At 38.7% G+C, this 21,063-nt stretch overlaps 1 protein-coding gene across 1 annotated transcript in view; it reads right to left on the bottom strand.

Annotated features, from left to right (window-relative positions):
• Positions 1-3,510: 3,510 nt before the first annotated feature.
• Positions 3,511-21,063, bottom strand: part of tns1a (tensin 1a) — a 56,053-nt gene continuing 38,500 nt past the window's right edge. The window contains exons 17-34 of the mRNA XM_015012059.2: positions 16,045-17,715; positions 14,878-14,958; positions 14,455-14,618; positions 13,551-13,632; positions 13,204-13,278; positions 12,761-12,787; positions 12,552-12,630; positions 11,196-11,734; positions 11,025-11,111; positions 10,117-10,245; positions 9,935-10,030; positions 9,771-9,848; positions 9,569-9,640; positions 9,187-9,213; positions 8,780-8,948; positions 8,198-8,266; positions 8,077-8,106; positions 3,511-8,003 (exon numbers count right to left, since the gene is read on the bottom strand). Coding sequence (XP_014867545.2) covers positions 7,874-8,003; positions 8,077-8,106; positions 8,198-8,266; positions 8,780-8,948; positions 9,187-9,213; positions 9,569-9,640; positions 9,771-9,848; positions 9,935-10,030; positions 10,117-10,245; positions 11,025-11,111; positions 11,196-11,734; positions 12,552-12,630; positions 12,761-12,787; positions 13,204-13,278; positions 13,551-13,632; positions 14,455-14,618; positions 14,878-14,958; positions 16,045-17,715 — 3,605 coding nt within the window. The 3' untranslated portion in view covers positions 3,511-7,873. The remainder of the gene's footprint in view (positions 8,004-8,076; positions 8,107-8,197; positions 8,267-8,779; positions 8,949-9,186; positions 9,214-9,568; positions 9,641-9,770; positions 9,849-9,934; positions 10,031-10,116; positions 10,246-11,024; positions 11,112-11,195; positions 11,735-12,551; positions 12,631-12,760; positions 12,788-13,203; positions 13,279-13,550; positions 13,633-14,454; positions 14,619-14,877; positions 14,959-16,044; positions 17,716-21,063) is intronic.

Raw genomic sequence — 21,063 nt, 5'->3', positions numbered from 1 at the left:
CGGCTCTGTTATCCTAAGGAAACCCTCAGGAGTTGTGAGTTGGTCAGAGAGCGGATGTGACAGGAGGTGGGAGTGTTTTTCAAAGCAAACGGGCTAAATCAGGGCTTCTCCTGAGAAGATTATCTCTGGCTCAAACAGCCCAGTTACATCACTAATTAACTTTTAATAATTTCCTAAAAGACTTCTGTTTAACATCAAGAGTGCACAGACAAAATCAGAATACCAAGAATCTCTGTAGGTGTGAAAAAAGCATCAAGATTAACAAATGTTCAGTACCTTCTGTTCTGCTCTGAGAGATTACATCTGTAACTCCTATCTATTGAACAAATACATAGTCAGGTCTCTTTGGGAAGTTAGTGACGGAGATGGAGCACAAATCTAAACAAGCAGGTTGATTTTCCATTTGATAAACAGACGAAGGGAATTTTCCCCGTGTTTGAATATTTACAGTACAGTGACATCTGAATGTTCAGGGGTCAGGTTTTTCCAAAACAAAGGAGTCTGCTCTGTGTAGGAAGGTTATACCTGGGTGAGACCTCTGGCAGACTGTTCGGCTCTGATGAACCATGACAGATTCTGACAAGGTTCGATAGATGTTTTACAAAACAGGGAACAAATCTGACCTTGTGTATTCTATAAAAGTACGTTCACAAAGTTAGTGGATTTGTGAAAGGTAGATTTTAAGAAAATGCATTCCTAGATTTTTATGAAAACAGACAACTGCACAATTAAGATGTTTTTACCGGGCTTAGTCTAACCTATCTTGTTCACTTTGCTTCGTACAGATGATCTGGAGTCTCAGCTATGGAAAAATAATCACTTCCTGGAGGCGTGTGCTCTATTGCAGTTTTAAACATTTGAATTTTTTTACCCAATCATTAGCTACGCTATGAAGCTTACCGGAAGTCGTGTGTTGGAAATGCTGAGCTGTCATCTTTGCCAGCAATAAAATGTCTTAAGGATTCCTCTTGCTCTAACTTTTATTGTTGAAGATTTGGAAGCCACCATATTGGTCCAAACATAATTTCTCTCTTAAGGGTCGATTCCAAAACCTCATATTTAACATCCCGATGCCGCGGTTTCTGGTTTCTGAGTTGCTTGGACAGTTCTAGTTGTCGAGGACCTACTGGCATGTTGTCTAACTTCTTGGACATTTATTGGACATTTATCTTACCCATGCAGTGATAGGCTGAAGAGAAAATGCAATCATTAGCATCAGGTGTTAGAGGAAGTCACATGTCTAACACCTGAGGACAGACATTCCCAACATCTGGTACAGTATCCCAGCAAGTCTTGATACAGCCACTCCTGGAACCTCTGATATGTGTAAAACGCCTCACAGAAATGGATATTTTAATTCAGTTGTATATCATTCAACTAAAAATTTTGTCTAAATATTTTAGAACTTTAAAGCGTGACTTTTGACCACGTCTTTTAGCACAGGCTTTCTAATCTTTAGATTACACCACAGGTTTAGGTTTGGGGGATGTGATGGACTCGGAAGAACTTTTTTTTTTTTTTTTACTGTCTAGACAACAATTCCCGTCTTTATTTGGGTATTTGTTTTGTAACTATGTTCTCAATTTTCCAGCATCAGAATCAAAAATGTATTTTAAGAGTTGCTTTTTCCTCAAAGTCTCGATGATTCAGAAAGCTCCTGCATGTAGAGTCTAGTGGTTTTAATAATCCCAACATGATCTTTTTATTAATTTTATTGTAATAAGTTTTCAAGTAGAGGCATTAGAGGCATCTTTCATCCCTGTCACATTCAGTTATTTCAAGCTTTATGACTATTACTTTGGCTGTAACTATGCAATAGCTGAGGTGAACAGCTTGTCACCTCAGCTATAAAAGTCATGTTTTCATCCTTCAAGTAGGTTTTTATGACGAGTTATTGCGTTGTTTAACCAAACTACAGATTTTTACATTTCCAAACAAGGGAACCTGCTGGAAATGGAGAGTATAAATGACAGTCAAACAGAGTTCACTGTTAAATTCACGGTCAACTTGAATCACTTGTGACCAGCTATGAGTGGCTGTGACACCTCCCTCCATTCTGTCTGAAAGGTGGCGTGTTCTGCGTACATCAGTGATCTCAGCCAGTGATTTCCTCCCTTCCAGCTCCTAATGTGACACAGTGAAATGAGAGCGACGGCGCCTACGCCATCTGTCAGAGGGGAAATGTGTCATGCATATTTTGGAGTTTGAACACCGTCTGCAGCCATGAGAAAGCTAACATTTTCTTCGTGTTTTATATTTACGATCGCCTTCCCTCATTTCTCTGGGCTCTAGTTAAGTAAGGCGAGACTCGAGCTTTAAACCTGGGCCACCACTTTAGAGCTTATTCACTTCAATGAAGGGAAATTTCTGTTCAGTGGCTCTGAGGTTTGGATAGATTCAGAAATATGTCTGTACATTATTACAATGCTGCTCTGAATTTTGTTTTTAGTTATTTGTAAAAATCCATTTGGAAAGTTGCTCAATTCTCAATTTATTTGCCATTAACTTTACATAGCGTTGTTTCCTATGACAGATTATTAGGGCCAGACTGGGAGAATTATTATTTTTAATTACAAGAATAAATTCATAATGTTATGGGAATAGAGTAAGAAGATTACCAGAAGAAAGTGGTAAAAGTCGTTGTAATGAGAAACAGCTTTGATAGCGTCATGGAGCTTTGAAGTGAAAAACTCAGTTCGTTTTGTTTTTTGAAACGGAGACAATCGTTTCAAAGTCCTACTGATAAATATTTGAATGTGATGTGTTAAGTTAAAAGATGAATATTTCTTTAGTTGTAAAATTGACACCAAAGTAGAACTTTGCTTAACACTCATCATTTCAGATGAATGTTAAGCTTTTGTGTAGAAGTTCTTATAAAATTACTCCATTTTCCCATTCTGACTTCATGCTGGTAAGATTATGTTTTTATTTTCATATTATTTTGTTAAACTTCTCAGAATATTGTGACTTTGTTCTTGTGCATTTTTCACATAATACTATTTTATTCTAGTAATGTCTTTTTTCTTATTCTAGTTTGCGGAGACTACTGTGTTCAAATAATTTTGAAGTCCAACTGCATGTTTTGTAAACCTTTACGTTTTTATTGCCTCCTCAGTGGCTAAAGATATGCTGAATTCACATATTAAATTAAGAAAGATCATTTCAGATATGCAATCTGACAGAGATGAAGAATAATTATATTTTGAGATTGATTTCTGGGGTCAAACTATGAAGCTTCTGAAATGCAGGTATTTCTTCTCTTAAATATATGTAAGATGCAAAAGCAAATCAGGAATAACATGAATGAGCTAAAATAGATCCTTTCCAGGATGGAAAAGCTTATTTGACTTCCATAATGAGCTAAAACCTCCTCTCAGTAACTGATAAGGTTTTTAGATCCAACCTCCATTTTCACACTTTTGGCCTTTCAGGGCTTCCATAGTGTAAAAGCTGAAATCAGAACACAGTGAAGAAGAAAAAAAGAAAAAAGTCACATAAACAAAGAAGAGCTCCAATGTAACTGATCTGTATTGCTTTAATGTCTTTTTTCTCCTTAGGAACAGGTAAGCCATGACAGTATAATGTAAATGATAAGAGCAACAAAATCTGAGACTCTTTTGTACATCCTCGGCAACACATTCATACAATAGACAAATGCCATCTGTACAAGAGGTCAAACAATCTTTTTTTTTTTTTTTGTAATTACATATGGTAACTCTTGACTCAAAGCCAACAGGTACAATGCAATTCAGTATAAATATTCATTTAGGCAACATTTAATTATGGCATTTTTTTTCTTTCCAAATGGCTACAGATGGGAAGAAGCTTGTTAGTTCTCAAATCAAGCCCAGTGTACCCTCCTTGCTTTCAATAAAGCGCCACTGTACATTCCAAAAATCGCTAATGTTTCAAAAAAAAAGTGACACAAATGTGAACTAAAAGAATAAATAAGAATAAATAACCCGCTGACTCTCAAAAGAGACCTTAGGCAGTCGGACAAAGCTGCAGCTGTGGAGCTTTTAGCATCGCTGTGAGACACGTCAGACTTTATTTACCTCCAGCACTGACACCCATATGAAATTTATGTCACTCCTCTCTATTGTGGACATAAGTGCTTTGTTTGTGCTCCTCCGATGCACAGCAGGCTTGTTTTTTCCTCAACAGGCGATGGAGGCAGACACATTTTTGGAGCGCTGAGACCTCAGTACAAACAAAAACAAAACAAAACAAAAAAATAGTTTGCAGAGTGAGTAAACTGTACATCCCATAACAATTGTGTGTGTCCTCTGCTGTTGAGAAACGTCTGCAAATTTAAATGAAGAAATTGGAAACAGAAAAGCAATTTGGTATAAAAAAAAATGCAGCACGAAAAGACGCAACATGAGAGAATCTTTGGCAAAATGATAAATGTAACCAGCATGAGTGCATATTGCATTAAGGTTTGGCTTCTGAACTTCCTTTTTTTGAAAAAACAAAAAATATCTAAACTCTACAATGCATTTGCACGCAAGAAAACACTCATTGGTTTCTGTCCATGCAACTTTAGCTCATTCATGCCCCGCCTCTTTTCTGAGAGAACGCAAAATGAAAAAAAAAAAAAATACTATGAGCCAAAAAAGAAACATACATGTACAAAGTAATGTACACCATATATTCAAACACATCTCAAAATCCTCAGACTTTGAAATCATTAGCCAAAATAAGGTTTTTTTTTCTCAACCCATTTTATCTTTATCGAGACTGTACAACATATGTATATATTAGTAATCATGAGGGAACAAAGCAATAAAAATAAATACTTTTTCGCTATGTCACCTTTCAAAGAAGTATATCTATGTACATTTATACCAGTATCAATTTTTTTATTAGCTTATTGTTAATGCATGTGGTCAGCAAGCAGGTATTGCGCACAGTGTGTTGTTTTTCCTCTGTCGTTCCAGAAGGTAGCTAAACGTGAAATCTGACAACACTTAGAAGTGAAAAAACTCACTTTGAACTATAGGGTTCATACCAAAAGTAAATCTGACTCAAATCAATGACAACTGAGTTGATGTGTGTTCAACAAGCAGGCTTTAAGCTAGTTTTTAACCCTTCTTTTTACTCTAAAGTTTAAAAAATACGTGAAAACAAAATAAAATAAAATAAAATGTGTTTCTTTATGAAAAGAAATCTTGATATTGTGTAAGTTTTTCTCTCTTTGTCCTAAAAAGTAATGAAATTAAATTACTGAAACACTGCAAAGTTACATAGCAAAAACAGAACAGGTTCTAATGAAAAACTATTTTGACTCAAAAACAAAAAGAAAAAAAAAGACACTTTTTAAGTTATTAACAATGATTAAGCAGGTATTCAGTATTTTTTCTGTCTTTTGTTCAAAAAGGAAATCTGAGTATCACACAGTGAAACAAATGAAAAGAGCCCAAATCCGCTCTCTATCGTTAAAACCTCACAGGTTTTTTTTTTAATGAACACAAATTTGGGGATGTACCGAAAACAAGCGAGCCTGTTCCATGTTTTGCTGATGGGATAACGTGACAACACCAGAGCTGAAGATACGAAACCTGAACTCTGGTTGTCACTGGGAAGGGAATGAAGCTAAAATGAACCACCAACAAAAAAACATAAAAAAAAACAACTTTTGAGTATATCACTACTCAAATCTGAAAAATGTAAATGAGTTCAACACTCAGTTTTTTCTTATTTCCTAAAATGTACCAAAAAAACAACTTTTTTTTAGCGACACTGTGAAACAAACAGCAGTGTTTCCATACTTTTTTGTGAATGGTTGAGCAAATTCTCAATAAGAATGTGAAATACTTTATTTTTTTCTCACCTTTTAATATAACAACACAATAAATGGAGAACTAAACCCTAGCTCTCCCTGGTTCTTATTAGGAAATATTTTCGATTATTAATACAAGGGTGGGGGAAGCAATGTGTATGTCATTTTATCTCATTCAGAAAACCTGTGAACTAAGCACATTGTGTGTTTTACTTCTTTACCTAAAAGGAAACAAAATCTGCATGAACTGATCTGTAATTTTTTTAAAATGGTATCATATGAATACTGTACTGTGAAAGTCTAAGCATATGTTCATCATGCACTCTGTGTGTAGTTTTTCTTTTTCATTCAAAAAAATGTGAGGGTAAGACTTTTTGAAACACCCAAAACTCCTGGGGGAAAAAAAAACAACTGGAGAAAATCTGAATATTTGCTTAACTTTTTGTCTTTTTTTGTCAGCATCCTTTTTGCTTGAAATGTGAAACATGACATTAATATTTATGAAAGGAGCAAAAGTTGAATTTCCTGATCATCAGAAAGATAACTACTAAGAAAGAAAAGAAAATGAATAATTTAATTTAGTATTTTTGTTTGTTTTGTTCTATAAGGTACTAAAATGTCAAATTTTGCAGTGTGAATTAAAAAAAAGAAACCCAAAGCCGTACTGGGTCCATACAGTTCAGGCTAGTTCTGTTCTCAGCAGACAAAAATTTATAAATTTTAAAAAAATGTTTCTTTCCCTTTGTCTCAAAAGGTCCTGAATAGTTAAACGTGGGAGGACTGGGTGAAAGAAAAAAAAAATCAGAACTTAGGGCTTAAATGGACCAATAACAACAGGGAATAAATAACTGGAGTTTTGACACAAATGGAACAGAACAGGACAAAAAATTAAATAAAAAATAAATATATAAACTTGCCATCATAATAGCTACTCAGTAATCTGTCAATTTTTCAGAACTCTGAAAAGACTAAAAAAATTCTATTTCATGCAGTTTTGGACAAGTTTAACTCTTGTCTAAAGGTAGATAATTCTTTATCTTTTTTTTATTGTACACACATGGCAAAGAATGTTCTCAGAGATGGTAAACGGAGCTATGATGGAGGTGCATTTTGGGACAATAACATGCATAAAGAACAGTGCATAGGTCCAGGTCATTGGGCCGGTTCCCGGTGGTTTCCAGTGTGTTTCTGTGGCAGCGTCTTACAAACAGATCAGTTACTGCAAAGCAGGTGCTGATGGAAGAAGTCTCTAAGGAAGGATAAGTGGCGCCATCTTGTGGACAAACTGCACATCTTTAGGCGATTTGATTATTTCAGACTGGAGTTTATCCAGCAATTCTTTTTTTTTTTTTTTTTTAAGGATTGGATGCTGAAAGAATGCGAGCATGGTTTGCACCGACACAAAATGACCCTAAAGGTTTTTTTTTGTTTTTAGTAGATGAGGTCTGCTATGCACAGTTTAGATCAGTTATTTCACTGCAAAGCCCTTTCCAACACACAGCAGACCCATAAAATGACCTCTAAGTAGTTCACATTTACTTTTTGTGGAAAGTAGAAGAACCGAGCTTAAAGATCAAGCTAACATGCATAACGTCTTCAGAAAGTTTTTTTTCCACCTTTTTTTTCCTGAAGAATCAAAGTTCAAGAGAAACAACATTTCTTTCATCTTGTTTTGTTTTTCTTTTGTTTCACTTCATCTTTTAAAAAGAGAAAACTATTAATGGCTTACTAGCTACATCATTCTTGCACTTGTATTGCAACTACCTTTGGTAAATCAATAAAATGAACAGAAAAAAAAATCCACAAGTTCTTACATGTTCCCGTCACTCAACTCTGCAATGTTGCCTTCCTGTCACGTGCTCTGCTCCACTCCACACGTCCGCTAGCTCTGCTCTGTGCCAATGCCGATGCCTCCGGGTGGAGATGGCTCTCAAGAAAGACACACCAGCAAGGCAGAGAAGGGAAAAAAAGAAGGCGAGAACAAAGAAAACAAACAAAAAAAGAAAAGGACAACGTTGCGTCCTTTTAAAAAAGACGCCAACGATGATGGAAGATTGCAACCCGGCCACTGCCATTTGAAGTTTCAGGGTTTCACCGCTTCATCATCTTGGAGACAAAGCTGACGATGGCCGAGGCGGGCTGATCTGGGTCCAGCTCAGCAAACAGGTGGCTGACATTGTCCGTTGTGCTTCCTTGTTTCCTTGCAACGAACCCAAAAAGCCTGGAAGAGAAGAAAATTTTTAGCTTAAACTGTAAAGTATAACAAAAACTCAACTGTTGAAATGTGAACTTACTTTACTGATCCACCTCCGTCTTTTACCCATCTATTGAACAAAAATAGAAATTTTATACTGTATTACAATTTGGTGGTCGTCAACATAAATGCTGCTAATTTTTGTGAAATATAATTCTTACTTTCTGTCTTGGGGGTCCAAATCACAGTAGGTAACTGTGTTAAGGGGATAATGTCGCCGGAAGAAAATTCTGTACCAAAAGACATAAATGACCTATTACCTGAGACTTAAGGCCCACATATACTCAGGCGTCCTTCATGCTGCGGAGGTCTGCACGTATTCGAGGCAAACTCTAAGTGGACGGCTGCGCAAAGGTTCATTTTTGCGCCTGCATACATGTACACTGAGGGAAATGTTCACATCAAACTGTTTTTGTGTGTGACAACGAGATGATAAGGTTGAGAGCTGGTACGACCAGTTGCAAGGACGCGCAACTGCCAGATTGCCAGTGGTGGAGAAGAAACAAGGCTGGGTGCCCAACCAGCTCACCACACTTGCTGGTATCCATTCAGTTTATGGGAAATGAACACATTTTTCAGAAGAAATTTGTGCAATCTGCACCTCGACTGTGAAATCCCAACTGTCAGTGGGCAGTGTGCGCAGAGTCTGTGCGGCTCGCAGAGTATCTAAGGTACGCCTGAATATGTGGGAGCCTTTATACTATTATCATGGCATTTATTAGATGTCATTGTAGTTTCCTTACTTTCTCTGGCTGTCAGTGAGGGTGATACCCTGCATGGACACCTTGAAGTGGACAGTGGTGGCCGCTGGGAGTGGATTGGTTGTCAGTGTCTGACTAATGGCCTTGGCAATGGCCTGAGGCCCCGTGAGTGACTCCATGTCCACGGAGTTGATGAAGAGAACATTACATGCTGTGAATTAACAAAATGGGAGCAGTGTCAGCTGACAGAGGATGACTGGAAGAGCATTTACTGCAGAATGTACTGGATGAACCAATCAATTTGGGAGGCTTTACACTCAGATGTTCTTCTACAGTCACTCGCATGCATGCCTTGTCCATGCAATAGTAAATATCTTCAGGAATAATTTAAAGCCAACTCCATTACAACATGTTCATAACTACAAAAACCATGCAAAACCAGTATTTACCATAGGCTTCCTCAGGAACCTTCTGAACTGTAAAATAAGGGTAACAATGTTTAAGAAAATGTTTCTAGAAAATAGATGTCTAATTTTACCTTATGTGCTTCACTTTCTGTAAAGTCTTCTTTGCCAAATAATAATAATAATAATAATAATAATAATAATAATAATAATAATAATAATAATAATAATAATAACAGTTTCTTGTGACTTTGACCAGTGCTTGCTGCCTTGTTTGTTTGAAAGTTTGTTTCCAGAAAGTCTCCCAATGTAATGGCTGGTTAAAAAAAGACTAGTACTATAAAAGAACGGCATCATAAAGCTGCAGAATCCCTCTGAAAGGCTAATAAGAACAAAATTTCTACTCTTAAATTCCATGAATCCATACCTGCTCCCTGTTTGAGAAGCTCAACAACTTGATCAGTAGGTGTAGCAAGTTCCAGCGCCTCTTCATTTGGATCTTTTTGTCGGGAGAATAAATAGTTATTATCAGAAAATAAATCCTAAGTACATCACAAGATGAAGGCAACAATCACTTCTTCAGTCTTCTAACAGTCATGAGAATCAGACAGCGTTAGGATGTTGCTAACCTTTGGTGGGGATCATCAGCTTGCAGGGCAGAGCCAGAGGAGTCATTGCATGTTGGTACACCAGAGCAGAGAGACATCCTGCAAATACACAAAAAAAATCTTTGTGTGAAACTGGACCGCCGGATTCAAGAGCTCCCACCACAGGCAAAAGGTCAGATACCCACCAAAATAGGGTTCATTGGGGCAACCTTTCAGGCGAACGCCTTTGGGGCTGGTCTCAATCAGGAAGTGCCTCACCAGCTCATTGGTCATGTCGGCAACTACCAAAGAATCATAATATATGACATCAAGTGAGTAAAAAAGGCCACAAACTTCATAAAAGTGCTGAATATGTCACTGAGTTTACCTTTTTTGTTTTGCTGGACAGTTGGTGGGGGACAGGCCACCTTCATGGCCAGACCGTAGGCTCCACGGAAAGAGTGGCTGTCCCGTATGATGAACGCCCCTGGCTCCCTGTCCTTTAACAGACTAATGGCTGAAAAGAGGATGTAGGAAGTCAGAATACAAAGGAAAATGCTGGATAAACACTAGTGTATACCACTAGATACAACTGAGACAAGATATTCACTTACACTGTAGAAAATGCCGTAATATATTTTTTTCCACTGTCTGATGTTAAATCAGACTGAATTGTTAGCAGTTTTTAAGGCCCTTATAGTCAATAAAATTATCTGAAAGGCAGAATGGTGAGAGAGATTTTATGAAGGCAGATTTTAACTTCGAATTTAGAAGCTGACAAACATTTTGTTTGTCTTTCATGCATTTGGAGTAATGGCATCCAACTTTCTGAGCGGCCTTTCGGCCCATGGACTTGTTTTCACTGCTGATAATGACACTTTCTCTATAGTTTCAGCTAGCATCTTAAGTTTTGGGGTTCATATGGAAATTTCACACCAACCTGTCTCCTTCCTGAACCATGTGATGGTTGAATATTTACAAGCTGTTTATACTTTCAACAGATGAGGTGCCACCTTCAGGCAACTGGAAATTGTATCCAAGTATGAACAAGTCTTACCAAAGTCCATGGATCGCTTATTGATTACTTTGGATATATATATTTTTTTTATTTTCAATCATGAAACAATTATCTGGGCAAATTCTGGCATTTAGCAAATCAAAAATAATTTTAGTAATTCTAATCTAAACAGAAAAGGTTTGTAATCAGATTAAATGTCAGAAGTGGGAAAAAGCCTTGTGTTTTTTTCTGCACAGCATTTGTAAATCTTTGGGTTTTGCTATATTTAGAGCCCTCACCTTGTTCTCTGGAGATATCTGGCTTGTACCAGAACCTAGAAGTGTCCTGGACAAACTTAACATTCATCTTAATGTCTGGATAACCATCTGTTTAAAAGAAAATGAACAGGAAAGATGATTACTGAGTACACAAGCCAGCTGCGAGCTAACACAACCCGTCCCTTGTCTCACCATAGATGGACTTGGAGACGTCTGGGAGGGTATGTGTGCCGGAAAGGTTTGGCGTGCTGCCACCGCTGGCTGGCGTCAGGTTCCTGTTGTCTGTCCTCTCTGCGTCTCCGCTGGACATGTGTCTCTTCTCTGGAAGCTGTGGGGAGACGGGAAAGGCGGGGGTGGGAGGCGGCTGGGCGCTCCCCTGACGAGAGGCAGCCCCCAGCTCATCGGGTGTGCTGCAGCCGCTCGACCCCGCACGCCGCCCCATTAGTGGACTTGGGGGGATGGCGGCACTTGCAGTTTTAGGGTTTCGACCTATCAGAGGGCTGGATGGGGGCTGGTGTCTAGTCAGGGAGGGGCTTGCTTGACCTAGGCGTCTTTGAAGGGCAGGGCTGGGGGGCGTGTTAGTGGCCACTGTGCGGTGGAGGGTGTTCGGACTGCCGGGGACCGTGTGGACACCCATGATGTTGACCTGGGAGCCCTCAGGGGACGCAGGTCTGTTGGTGTATGGGGAGACGGGACTGCGGGGGGCGCTGTCTGAAGAACCAGTCCTCCTTCTGAAACATAAAAACAAGTATTTGTTTTCCTGAAAATTCAAATTTACAAAATTCTTCTACATACAGTGCCTTCCAAACATGTTAACACCCCTTGGAATTGTTTTTTTTTTTTGCTACAACCCCACTATATAGTATATTATTGGGATTTTATGCTATCGACCAAAACAAAGTAGTGAATAATTATAGTACACATTACTAGTTATCAAACAGTAAGGTATGCTCAATCAATTGGTTATTCCAAGTATATCAGACTTATGACAGTGTAGCACAAATTTATAAGAAGCCTCTCTTTAGACTATCATCGCTAATTCGAATCTTTAAAGCAGCCAAGTTGAAGGAGAATGGTATTGCAGGCACTTTGCTGCCATCTAGAAGCCAGAGTCTGTCTAGCTATTAGGTTACAGAACCAGGCTGTATCTGAAGTACTTTAACTATGGATCGGATCACACAAATCTGGTCCACAGTTACAGTCCATCGGTCTAGTTATGGTCCATCTTGAAAATCAGTTTAAAAATCTTCTTCAGTAAAATCTAAATGTCAGAAACTGGGTTAAATGTTGCAAATTTACATCATATTTGAATGTCTGTCTTTTGTTTTCTTTTATTATATTTATAAATACAATCATAAGTAACCCAACACTCCTACATGACAAATGGCAGTGGTACTTAATAAAGCAAAAGCAAAAAATGAGTGTAAGAAAAATAGAATGAACTGTATATTTCTACAAGACAGTGCATTGAAGTTGGTTAAGCAATACTGACCTACTAAAAATGCTTATGTTTACTAAATTGTGGGAGGTCAGAGTGGAAAAACTTACCCATCGGTGTGGACAGGACTGCTGAAGGACAGAGGAGCGGTGAATGGTTGTGGTCTCGTTTCCCCAGCGCTGCGATTATCTGAGAAGCACAGGTGACAAAAAGGTGAACTCAAAAAGAAAACGTGTAGTTTAACAACCTTGTATTTACAAGGTTGTTAAAAAAAAGTTCTGGAGACTGTGAAACTATATCAAAGCAGAAGTGTCCCTACCTTGCTGTGTATTATTACAATCAGAGTCTGGTGGCAATGCAAGTCAAAAAGGAAGGAAAAAAAGAAGACAGGAGCTCAAAACAGGAAAGTAGAAGCATGTCCAGAAGCAGGTATAAATTTAAACAACTTTTTCAGTATTTTCACATCAATGTGGAGGAATCTTGAAGTTTATTAAATCAGTTAATTTGAGGGGTTTTTGAGTATGAAAGCAAAAATGTATTTCTTTGGGATCTTCAAGATATTTTTGCAAATATTTGACAGTCACTTTTGTTCCTTTTGATCAGCAGTCATTTTAGCATTGTAACGTTCACATGGAGGCCCTAAGTAAATGAAATCTGCTGCTATTTGAATGTACTTCAGTTATCTGTGTCTGAAATCAACATTTGTTTGATGATCAGCTACAGAAAAGGAAAATCAATAGAGTTGGTCTTTAGAACACTGACCTGATCCACCTTGTTGATGAGGTTTTAGTCCCAGAGCAGAAAGAGGTGTCTTTGTCAAACCTGGAGTAGATCGAGCTAAAACAAAAAACAAACGAAAAAAAAAAAAACAGATTCAAACCACTGTTACTGCAGCAAAAGGTTCTGTTTCTGCCCAACACGGATTAAATGAAAATGGAAAAAAACAAAGTCAGCAACATTAATCCATTAAAATAAAGTTTGTTACACAGATACACACACACACACACACCTACACACACATTTTTTTTTATTTTTTAAAGAATAAATAAAGAGGAATCCATTCCAATCAAGTTTAAAATCCTAATTGAAAGAGTTAAGAGAATTCTTACCACTGCTTTCAAAAGAGGAACTATTGCCATGGCGACATGTCTCATCATCTTCAAATGCTTCCCGGTAGCTGTGCATAAGACCCTGAAGAAAAAAGTATTGTCAGACAGAACTTCTCAACAGTCAATATAATCTGAAAAAATACCAGCTTTAAAATGTGCTTCATATGCATCAATATACACAGTGGAAACCATCGTACCGCTATCATAGATGCTAACATCCAACGTCTTCCTTAAATCCACTCTTGGGGATACAGACAAAAAAATAAAAAATGGTCCTGCTGGTTTGGCTGCTTTGCAAACACCAGCTTCCCAAGTACAGAATTTACTTTTGATTATTTCAGATGTGGTCTACAAAAAAAGTTGCAGACAGGCAAATTTTCTGCAATTAATTTGGAGTTATGTTCCACAGAAAAATCTGCAAACACTAAACAGCAAAAATCCAGGAGTTACAATCACTTTCATGGCAATAGTAATTTTATGAAATGTTATCCCTACTATATACTCCAAAGTCAACTGTTTGTTGGTTTCAGTTGGGAAAAACGTCAACATGAACCGCATGACGACAAAGGACGTGGGGCTCATAGAGTATAGCGTCAATACCTAAAGATCTCCAAACTTCATGTGGCCTTCAGTTTAGCTCAAGAATGTGTAGACAGAATCACAGTATGGATTCCCAAACCTTACATCACCCAGTGCAAAAGAATGTTTCAGAGGCAGTGAGATGTATATATATATATATATACACACACACACACACACACACACACACACACACACACACACACACACACACACACACACACACACACGCACACACACGCACACACACACACACACACACACACACAGTCTGCTCTGCTGAACTATGCTGGGCTTGACCCAAAGATCAGGCGTCTGACTGTACCTCTCTGGGTCTTCCACCTGGATTCAGAGCCAGATTGTTGGCAAAGTCCGGCGAATGAGACGCAGAGATGTTATCATGACCGCACTGGTAGTGGCCCTCGCTTGTGGTCCGGCGCCTGCCTGTCTCCTGCGTCACCTCCGGGGTCATTCCTTTGGAACGAACTCCTGAAACCCACCAAGATATTCACTGCAGAACTCAGGACATGCTTTCTAGAAAAGCTTGTTATGCAACTTGCTAAGCCACAAGCAAACAATCCACACCTAACTCTGGTAGAACCAAGCTCAAATTCTTGATTAGAATTTTAATGGGCAAAAAGAAGGAAGTCGAAAGTAAAACTACATGATTGAGAAAAATAAATAAGCGAGGCAGGAAAAATACATCAACTACATGTGAAAATTAAAAGTGAGGGAAAAATGGACAAACCAGAGAAGGAATAGGAGCGATGGCGGTCAGATTGTTGGGATGTCATGCTTTCACTGATGCCCCGAATACGAGCGTTGTACTCTGTTCCAGGGGAGGAAAGTCAGGTGATGGAGGGGAAGCAGCAGGTGGAGGAGGAAGAGGGTGAGGAAGGTGCAGAGGAAGATGCAATGACAGCAAAAGGTTTTCCACGAAGATGGATTAAACAAAAAAATAAAAATAAAAAATCAAATATGGAAATAAGCATGGAAACCCTTCCTCCACTAGGAGGCACCAGAGAGCTTATTTAAATGACAGTGCATTCTGAATGCAGATAATGAATGGAAGTTCTTGCATGCTTGGCTATTCTTATTCTTCTTCCCATCTCTGCTGTCACCAGCTTTACTTCGTTTCAGCTGCAGAGCTAATTTTATGTGGCCAGGTCAGAACTGCGGTACAGAACGCCACTGTGGATCTGTAATACAAACTGCTGAAAGCTTCGCTGCTCACGTTCTGGTACACACAACGTGAGTCTTCTTTGCGTTTCTGTCAGCACTTTGGAAGCAGTCAGGTAACAGTTGTATCATTTTAGTGACATAATGCGGAGTCCTGCACTATTCATATGTCCTGTTTTTAAGATTATCAACCATTTTTACAAGTAAACATAAATTAAGACATCTTACAACAAAGAAGCTTGCACTTATACACTAAAACATCAGTGTAAGTACATTGTAAATACCTCAGGTAAACTCTAAGAAGGAAAGAGAAATTAAATGTAAGACTGAATCCTGAACTGTAAAATTCTCCATATTTTAAGATATCATAAGAAAGTTAAGGTGTTTTCAGTCATGCCAATCAAAAACTAAAACAAAGTACACACAAAGTTATATATTTTAATTATTTTTTTTTTATTCCCTAGGGTTTAGACTTAGTACCCATATTTAAGTTTCTCCGAACATCAAAATTGTTTCAGTTCATCAAAATGAACACAGGGCCGCAAAGAATTCTGTAATAAGAAAACTTTTTTAATGGGTTTTAGGGAATAATAACAATGTTCTGTCTTTCCTTTAGTTGTATCATATAAATACTGTAATAATCAGAAAATCAACAGGAATAAACACTTGAAATAAATCATTCCATTTGTAGTGAATTGATCATTTCAACAACTAACATAAAACCTGAATGCCTTACCAGCGATACGGTGAGCAACCAGGCCTTCCAAGTTCAGAGTCTCCTCCTCTGCATCTTGCTCTCTTGGCAAGGAAGAAGAAGACATTTCCTTGGGTTGGGGTGTGAGCGCAGGAAGAGGAGAAGAAGAGGTGCTGTGTCCTGGGTAAGGAGATGGCCCCTGTAGGTCTGGGGAGTGTGAAACTCTGCTTGTTGAGTTTATTAGTTTCTGGGGAGACTGCTGGTTGACATTAGCAGAAGTATCAATGGGACAATGATGGGCTGCTTGGCGTGTATGGAGGTAGGGCTCAGGGGTGTGTGTTGGGGTGGTGTTCTGGTATGGGTAACCAGTGTTGGACCTTTGGGGTGAGTACGTTGGAGACTCCGTGACGGGACTCTGGTTTGGCACTGCTGGGACCCTCACAGGTTGCCGCTGATGATAGGTGCTGTTCATTGACCCTGGGTTGTTGTAGCCATGGATGGCAGAGTCCCCTTGGTAGGATGGCCTAGCCAGGGTCTGGGAGAATGGTATCTGGGATGAACTGAGGGTGTTATCTCCAGGTGGTGCACTGTGGGACTTACACATGTGTGAGTTGATTGGATCTAGATCAAGCATTAGCATGTTTAGTGCTTCTATGGACTGTTCAATGTCTCGCTGTGAGGCAGAGGTTGGGAAATGAGGGAGGCTGTGGGTTGACTGAGGAGGAGGCCCAAAGGGATCATCTGGAAGACTATGCTGGTGCCAGTGGTTAAGACCTCTTTGAACTGCCTCTCGACTACTGGTACTCCTCTCAGGGGCTTTGGGCATCATTTTAGGGTTGGTCTCAGGGCTACTGGGTGGCTGATTTCCAAAGGACTGTGAACGGTACATTCCTCCTCCATTTTGGTAGTTGTTATACCCCACCTGCAGTGATGGTGAATCTACAGACCTCTCCTGCATTGCTGTAGGAGTTTGCACTCCATGCACAGGCATTTCGTTCAGCTTTTCCCCAAGAACGTTTCTCTCAAGGTATGGGCCGTCGTTCTGGCCACCAACAGGTGTCTGTGATTGGTAGTAGAGGCTCGCTGGTGTTGCCTGACCCTCTAAAGATGAGAGTGTACCCAAGCTATCAACGCTGTTGCCCTCTTGACTATTAGGAAGCTCGTCATCAAGGATATCAGTTTCACGCTCCTCTGTTGAGGGTGCCCTAAGAATCCTGGTATGGCCCCCGTTGACATGCACCTGCGCTGGAACCAGGTGTCGAACCCCTCCTCCTGGACTGGTAGATGTGGACAAGTAAGCCTGGCGCTGAGTTGGTGGCTCAAGGCCACTAAGAAGCTGGTCTAGTTCTCGTTTCTCCTGGGGGCTAAGTGTTGGGTGGGCTGTTGTTGAGTTGCTGTGACCTGCAGCTGTGTGCAGGGAATGGCTGTGCTCGTCAGTGCGATCAGTCTTGATTGATGCAGTAGAGTTGCCTGAGTCACTGCTCACAGAAAGGGTATGATCTACGGCAGGAAGGGAGGTGTGGCCTGCCACTGGAAGGGACTGCTCAGTCTTTTGGAGGTGATGGTTAGATTGCTGCAATGAGCCCTCTGTATTTGTCAAGGGGTTTTCACGGACTGGAAGGCCATTAATGGTAACAACTCCCTCCAGGGAGTCTTTCTTTCGGACCCGGGCATAAAGACTTCCATCAAGCGGACCTTGAGTATGACCAACGTCTGAAAGGACAAAAAGGAGAAAATCATATGTAAAGTAGACGTCAAGGACAAGTACAATTTTATTCAAGAAGTGATACATTTGCTCTAACCAGAAGCATAGTGGCCACCCTTTGCATCCAACTTTTGCAATCCAAAGGTTCTGCATGTGTCCTCTCTACCAGCAACACAACCTCTTCAGCTCTATTAATAGCCAATTTGTAGTTCTAAAGCTTCTGTCATGTTGCGTCAGCACAGGCCCATAGGGGCCAACATGAAACAACTAGGATCCAGCCCTACAAATGGAAACATTTTAAACAGTGCCAGCTTGAATGCCTGGAGATGAACTTGGAGAGGAGAAGCAATCTTCCTCAGGTTGACTTCTGGCTGCTAAAATATATTAGTCATGTCAAACTGGTTACAAACATTTTGGAGAACATTTTACTTTCTGCTGCATTTGACTAGTTATTGGCTTGGGAATACAGATCAATTACCAAATATATTTTTGATCTAGGTTACACTTCCAAAAGGTAAAACTCAGTTTATCAGAAATTCTATATTACTGTTAACTTAAAGAACCATATTGATATAATTAAACACTAAACCAAAGTTGGCTTCAATAATACAAGTTGCATTTACAAAGTGATAGAAAATATTAATGACACTGGCTCATATGTGGGATGTTCCAGATTGAGTGACCCCCTCTGGGGCCAGATGGTGGATCGCTCGGACTGTAGCTATTTCAAAACCCATGTCAACAACAAGTTCTTGGATGCAGTAGCAACAAGAATAAGCGGCACGAGAGGAGGCTGTAAACACAGTTTGTCCCTGTGGTTGCACTACATGTTAACACATTATGAAAATATAAACGTAGGTTTAGATTACAATTTCTCTAGGAATAGTCGGGTCTGGTCCACCACATAACGCACTAATTACAACCAGAACGAACACTCCTTCATTATAAAAAGCAGTTTACTTTTAGAATCTAAAAACAAAATCACAACAATGCTATGCCGTAGTAATAAACTCAACAGAAACCTCCTTCTTACCTGCACTAGGAGAATTTTTAGATCAATGTATAATCCAAGAATATTTCCTCATCTTGAGGCAGACTCGATCATTCGGCTCAGACGAACAAGACTTTCTCCCTCCGTCCTGAGTCACAACCTAACATCGTCTAACATGTGCTCCACTGTAGTGAGGTGGAACTCTACCACTGAAGCTGCCAGGAGGGGTGAGCTGGCACTCGGATGATTTCTTACTGTTCCCGGCAGCTGGGGAGGGGACTCCACCACCGTAACCACATCCAACATTACCCAGCTGTCCGGGAAGATATGCTGTTTTGGACAAACAGTAGGAACACCAATGCCATTGGGGGTTCCCTGTACCACGTGTCAATAAAATCCTACTCATTTAATGCTTGCCTTTTTCTTTACATTTAAAATATTTTTCAAGGCATAAAAGTTTGGTATTTTGTTAAATTTATGTGTAAGCTGTATTCTCCACTATGTAACCTCTTTGGCTCTGCCTCCAGCTGCTTCTGTACTTTAACAGGAGAGGCAGTGTCCTTGTTCTTGTTTATAGAAAATTATCTTTAAAAGCTCAGTGGCAAAAAAAAATGACTCAACTTAACTAGGGCTGGGCAGATTAAGAAACGCAACAAAAAATGTCACAACAGAATGACAGCTGGGAATAGAAACTGTTGAGTAGAGCTGGTGCAATGAAGCCGTAATTATTATTTTTTTATTATAGTTATATATATATATATGTTTACAATTCAGGAAAGACAGGTAAGAAGTACTCTTCTGGTTTATCTGTTCTGCAAAGGTTAGTTTGTGGGAAACATGTTTTTTCATGGCTTAAAACAGTGTTTTGCTCACCTGACTGGAATAAGTGGGTAATATAAAACATATATATATATATATATATAACATGACTTAAAAGGTATTTGACTTCACAAATTAATGCCACTTCATCACAACATGGTTTGCATGATGTGTAGTTACCCCACTTGTTTCTGCATATAGAATGGCTACCAGGGGAGATTAAAGGATTTCTTAAATGAATAACATTATAACATAATCGTAAAGCGCAAAACAGATAATTTTACATAATACTGCCCTTTAAGCCCGGTCTTGATTTAAGTTCTCTCTACAAAATACCTTTGATAAAGATATATTGTGGAAAAAACCCTAATAATGCCTATGTAGACTTTTGAGACTTAAGAGATCATTCATTATTTTCATATCACGCATTTCTCTCTAAAAAATGGAATTGGATGGGATTTGACCTGAAAACCTGTCTCACCGTAAATTAACAAATATATTAGCAATAAATGGAATCTGTTGATTTTAAGACAATTATTGCTCTTGAAAATATATTAAATATTTTATAAATGTTACCACATTTCGTATTGGTATAGAAAGTCAGGTAGAGCTGACTAGTCATCTCCAATCTGAATACTGTAATGGGAATTAAAAGATTGTTCACTTTGTGAACGGCAACACATCATTGCTCCCAATTTTTTATAATGTAATGTTAAAGCTAGATGGCACTACTGCCAGCTACTCTATGTAATGACCCTGATTATAAATGACAAACAAACAGTGCTCTATTAGAATAGGACAAATACCTTTCCTCTGATGTCAGTAAAAAAATGAAGCTCAGCTCAAATTAGATCGGTTGACTCACAGGACAGATAGCTAACAACTTGCTTCCTTTTCTAGAGAACATCTACAGCATCTTTGTGCTTCAGAGAACAGAGCTACTTGTACCAATGCACATTTTACAATTCAGTAAAAAAAACGGAATTATTATTTTTTTACCTAAACAATAAAGTCTGTTTAGGTAAAAAAAAAAAAGAATAATTTACTTATGGCTTTGTCAATATCCCATTTTTATTAATAAAACACCTGTGTGTTCTACATTCTTTCATGGGACAGGTGCTTTCCTTTTTTGTGAAGGTGAAATAATTATATCTCAAACAGCATCACACACAAAATACCTCCAAAACAACAATAGTGTTGTTTTCATCATACATACACACACACATATATATATATATATATATATATATATATATATATATATATATATATATATATATATATATATATATATATATATATATATATATATATATATATATATATACACACACATGCATATAAACACACATATGCAAATATATACATTAATAAAAGGAGTGCTTGTAACAATTATATCAAGTCAAAATGGGTCCATGTGGTAGATCTAAATCCCTGTTAGCATATATATGAGCTATAGTTGTTTTATTGGATTTGGTGTTTGATTTCATGCATGCCTGCACGCTTATAAATGCATACGAACACCCATATGTTCACAGGATATATC

Source organism: Poecilia mexicana, unplaced genomic scaffold (genome assembly GCF_051168715.1).
Source record: "Poecilia mexicana isolate PSO_F unplaced genomic scaffold, ASM5116871v1 scaffold_2, whole genome shotgun sequence".
In the NCBI taxonomy this organism is placed as follows: Eukaryota; Metazoa; Chordata; class Actinopteri; order Cyprinodontiformes; family Poeciliidae; genus Poecilia; species Poecilia mexicana.
This window is presented reverse-complemented; position numbering and strand designations above follow the sequence as displayed.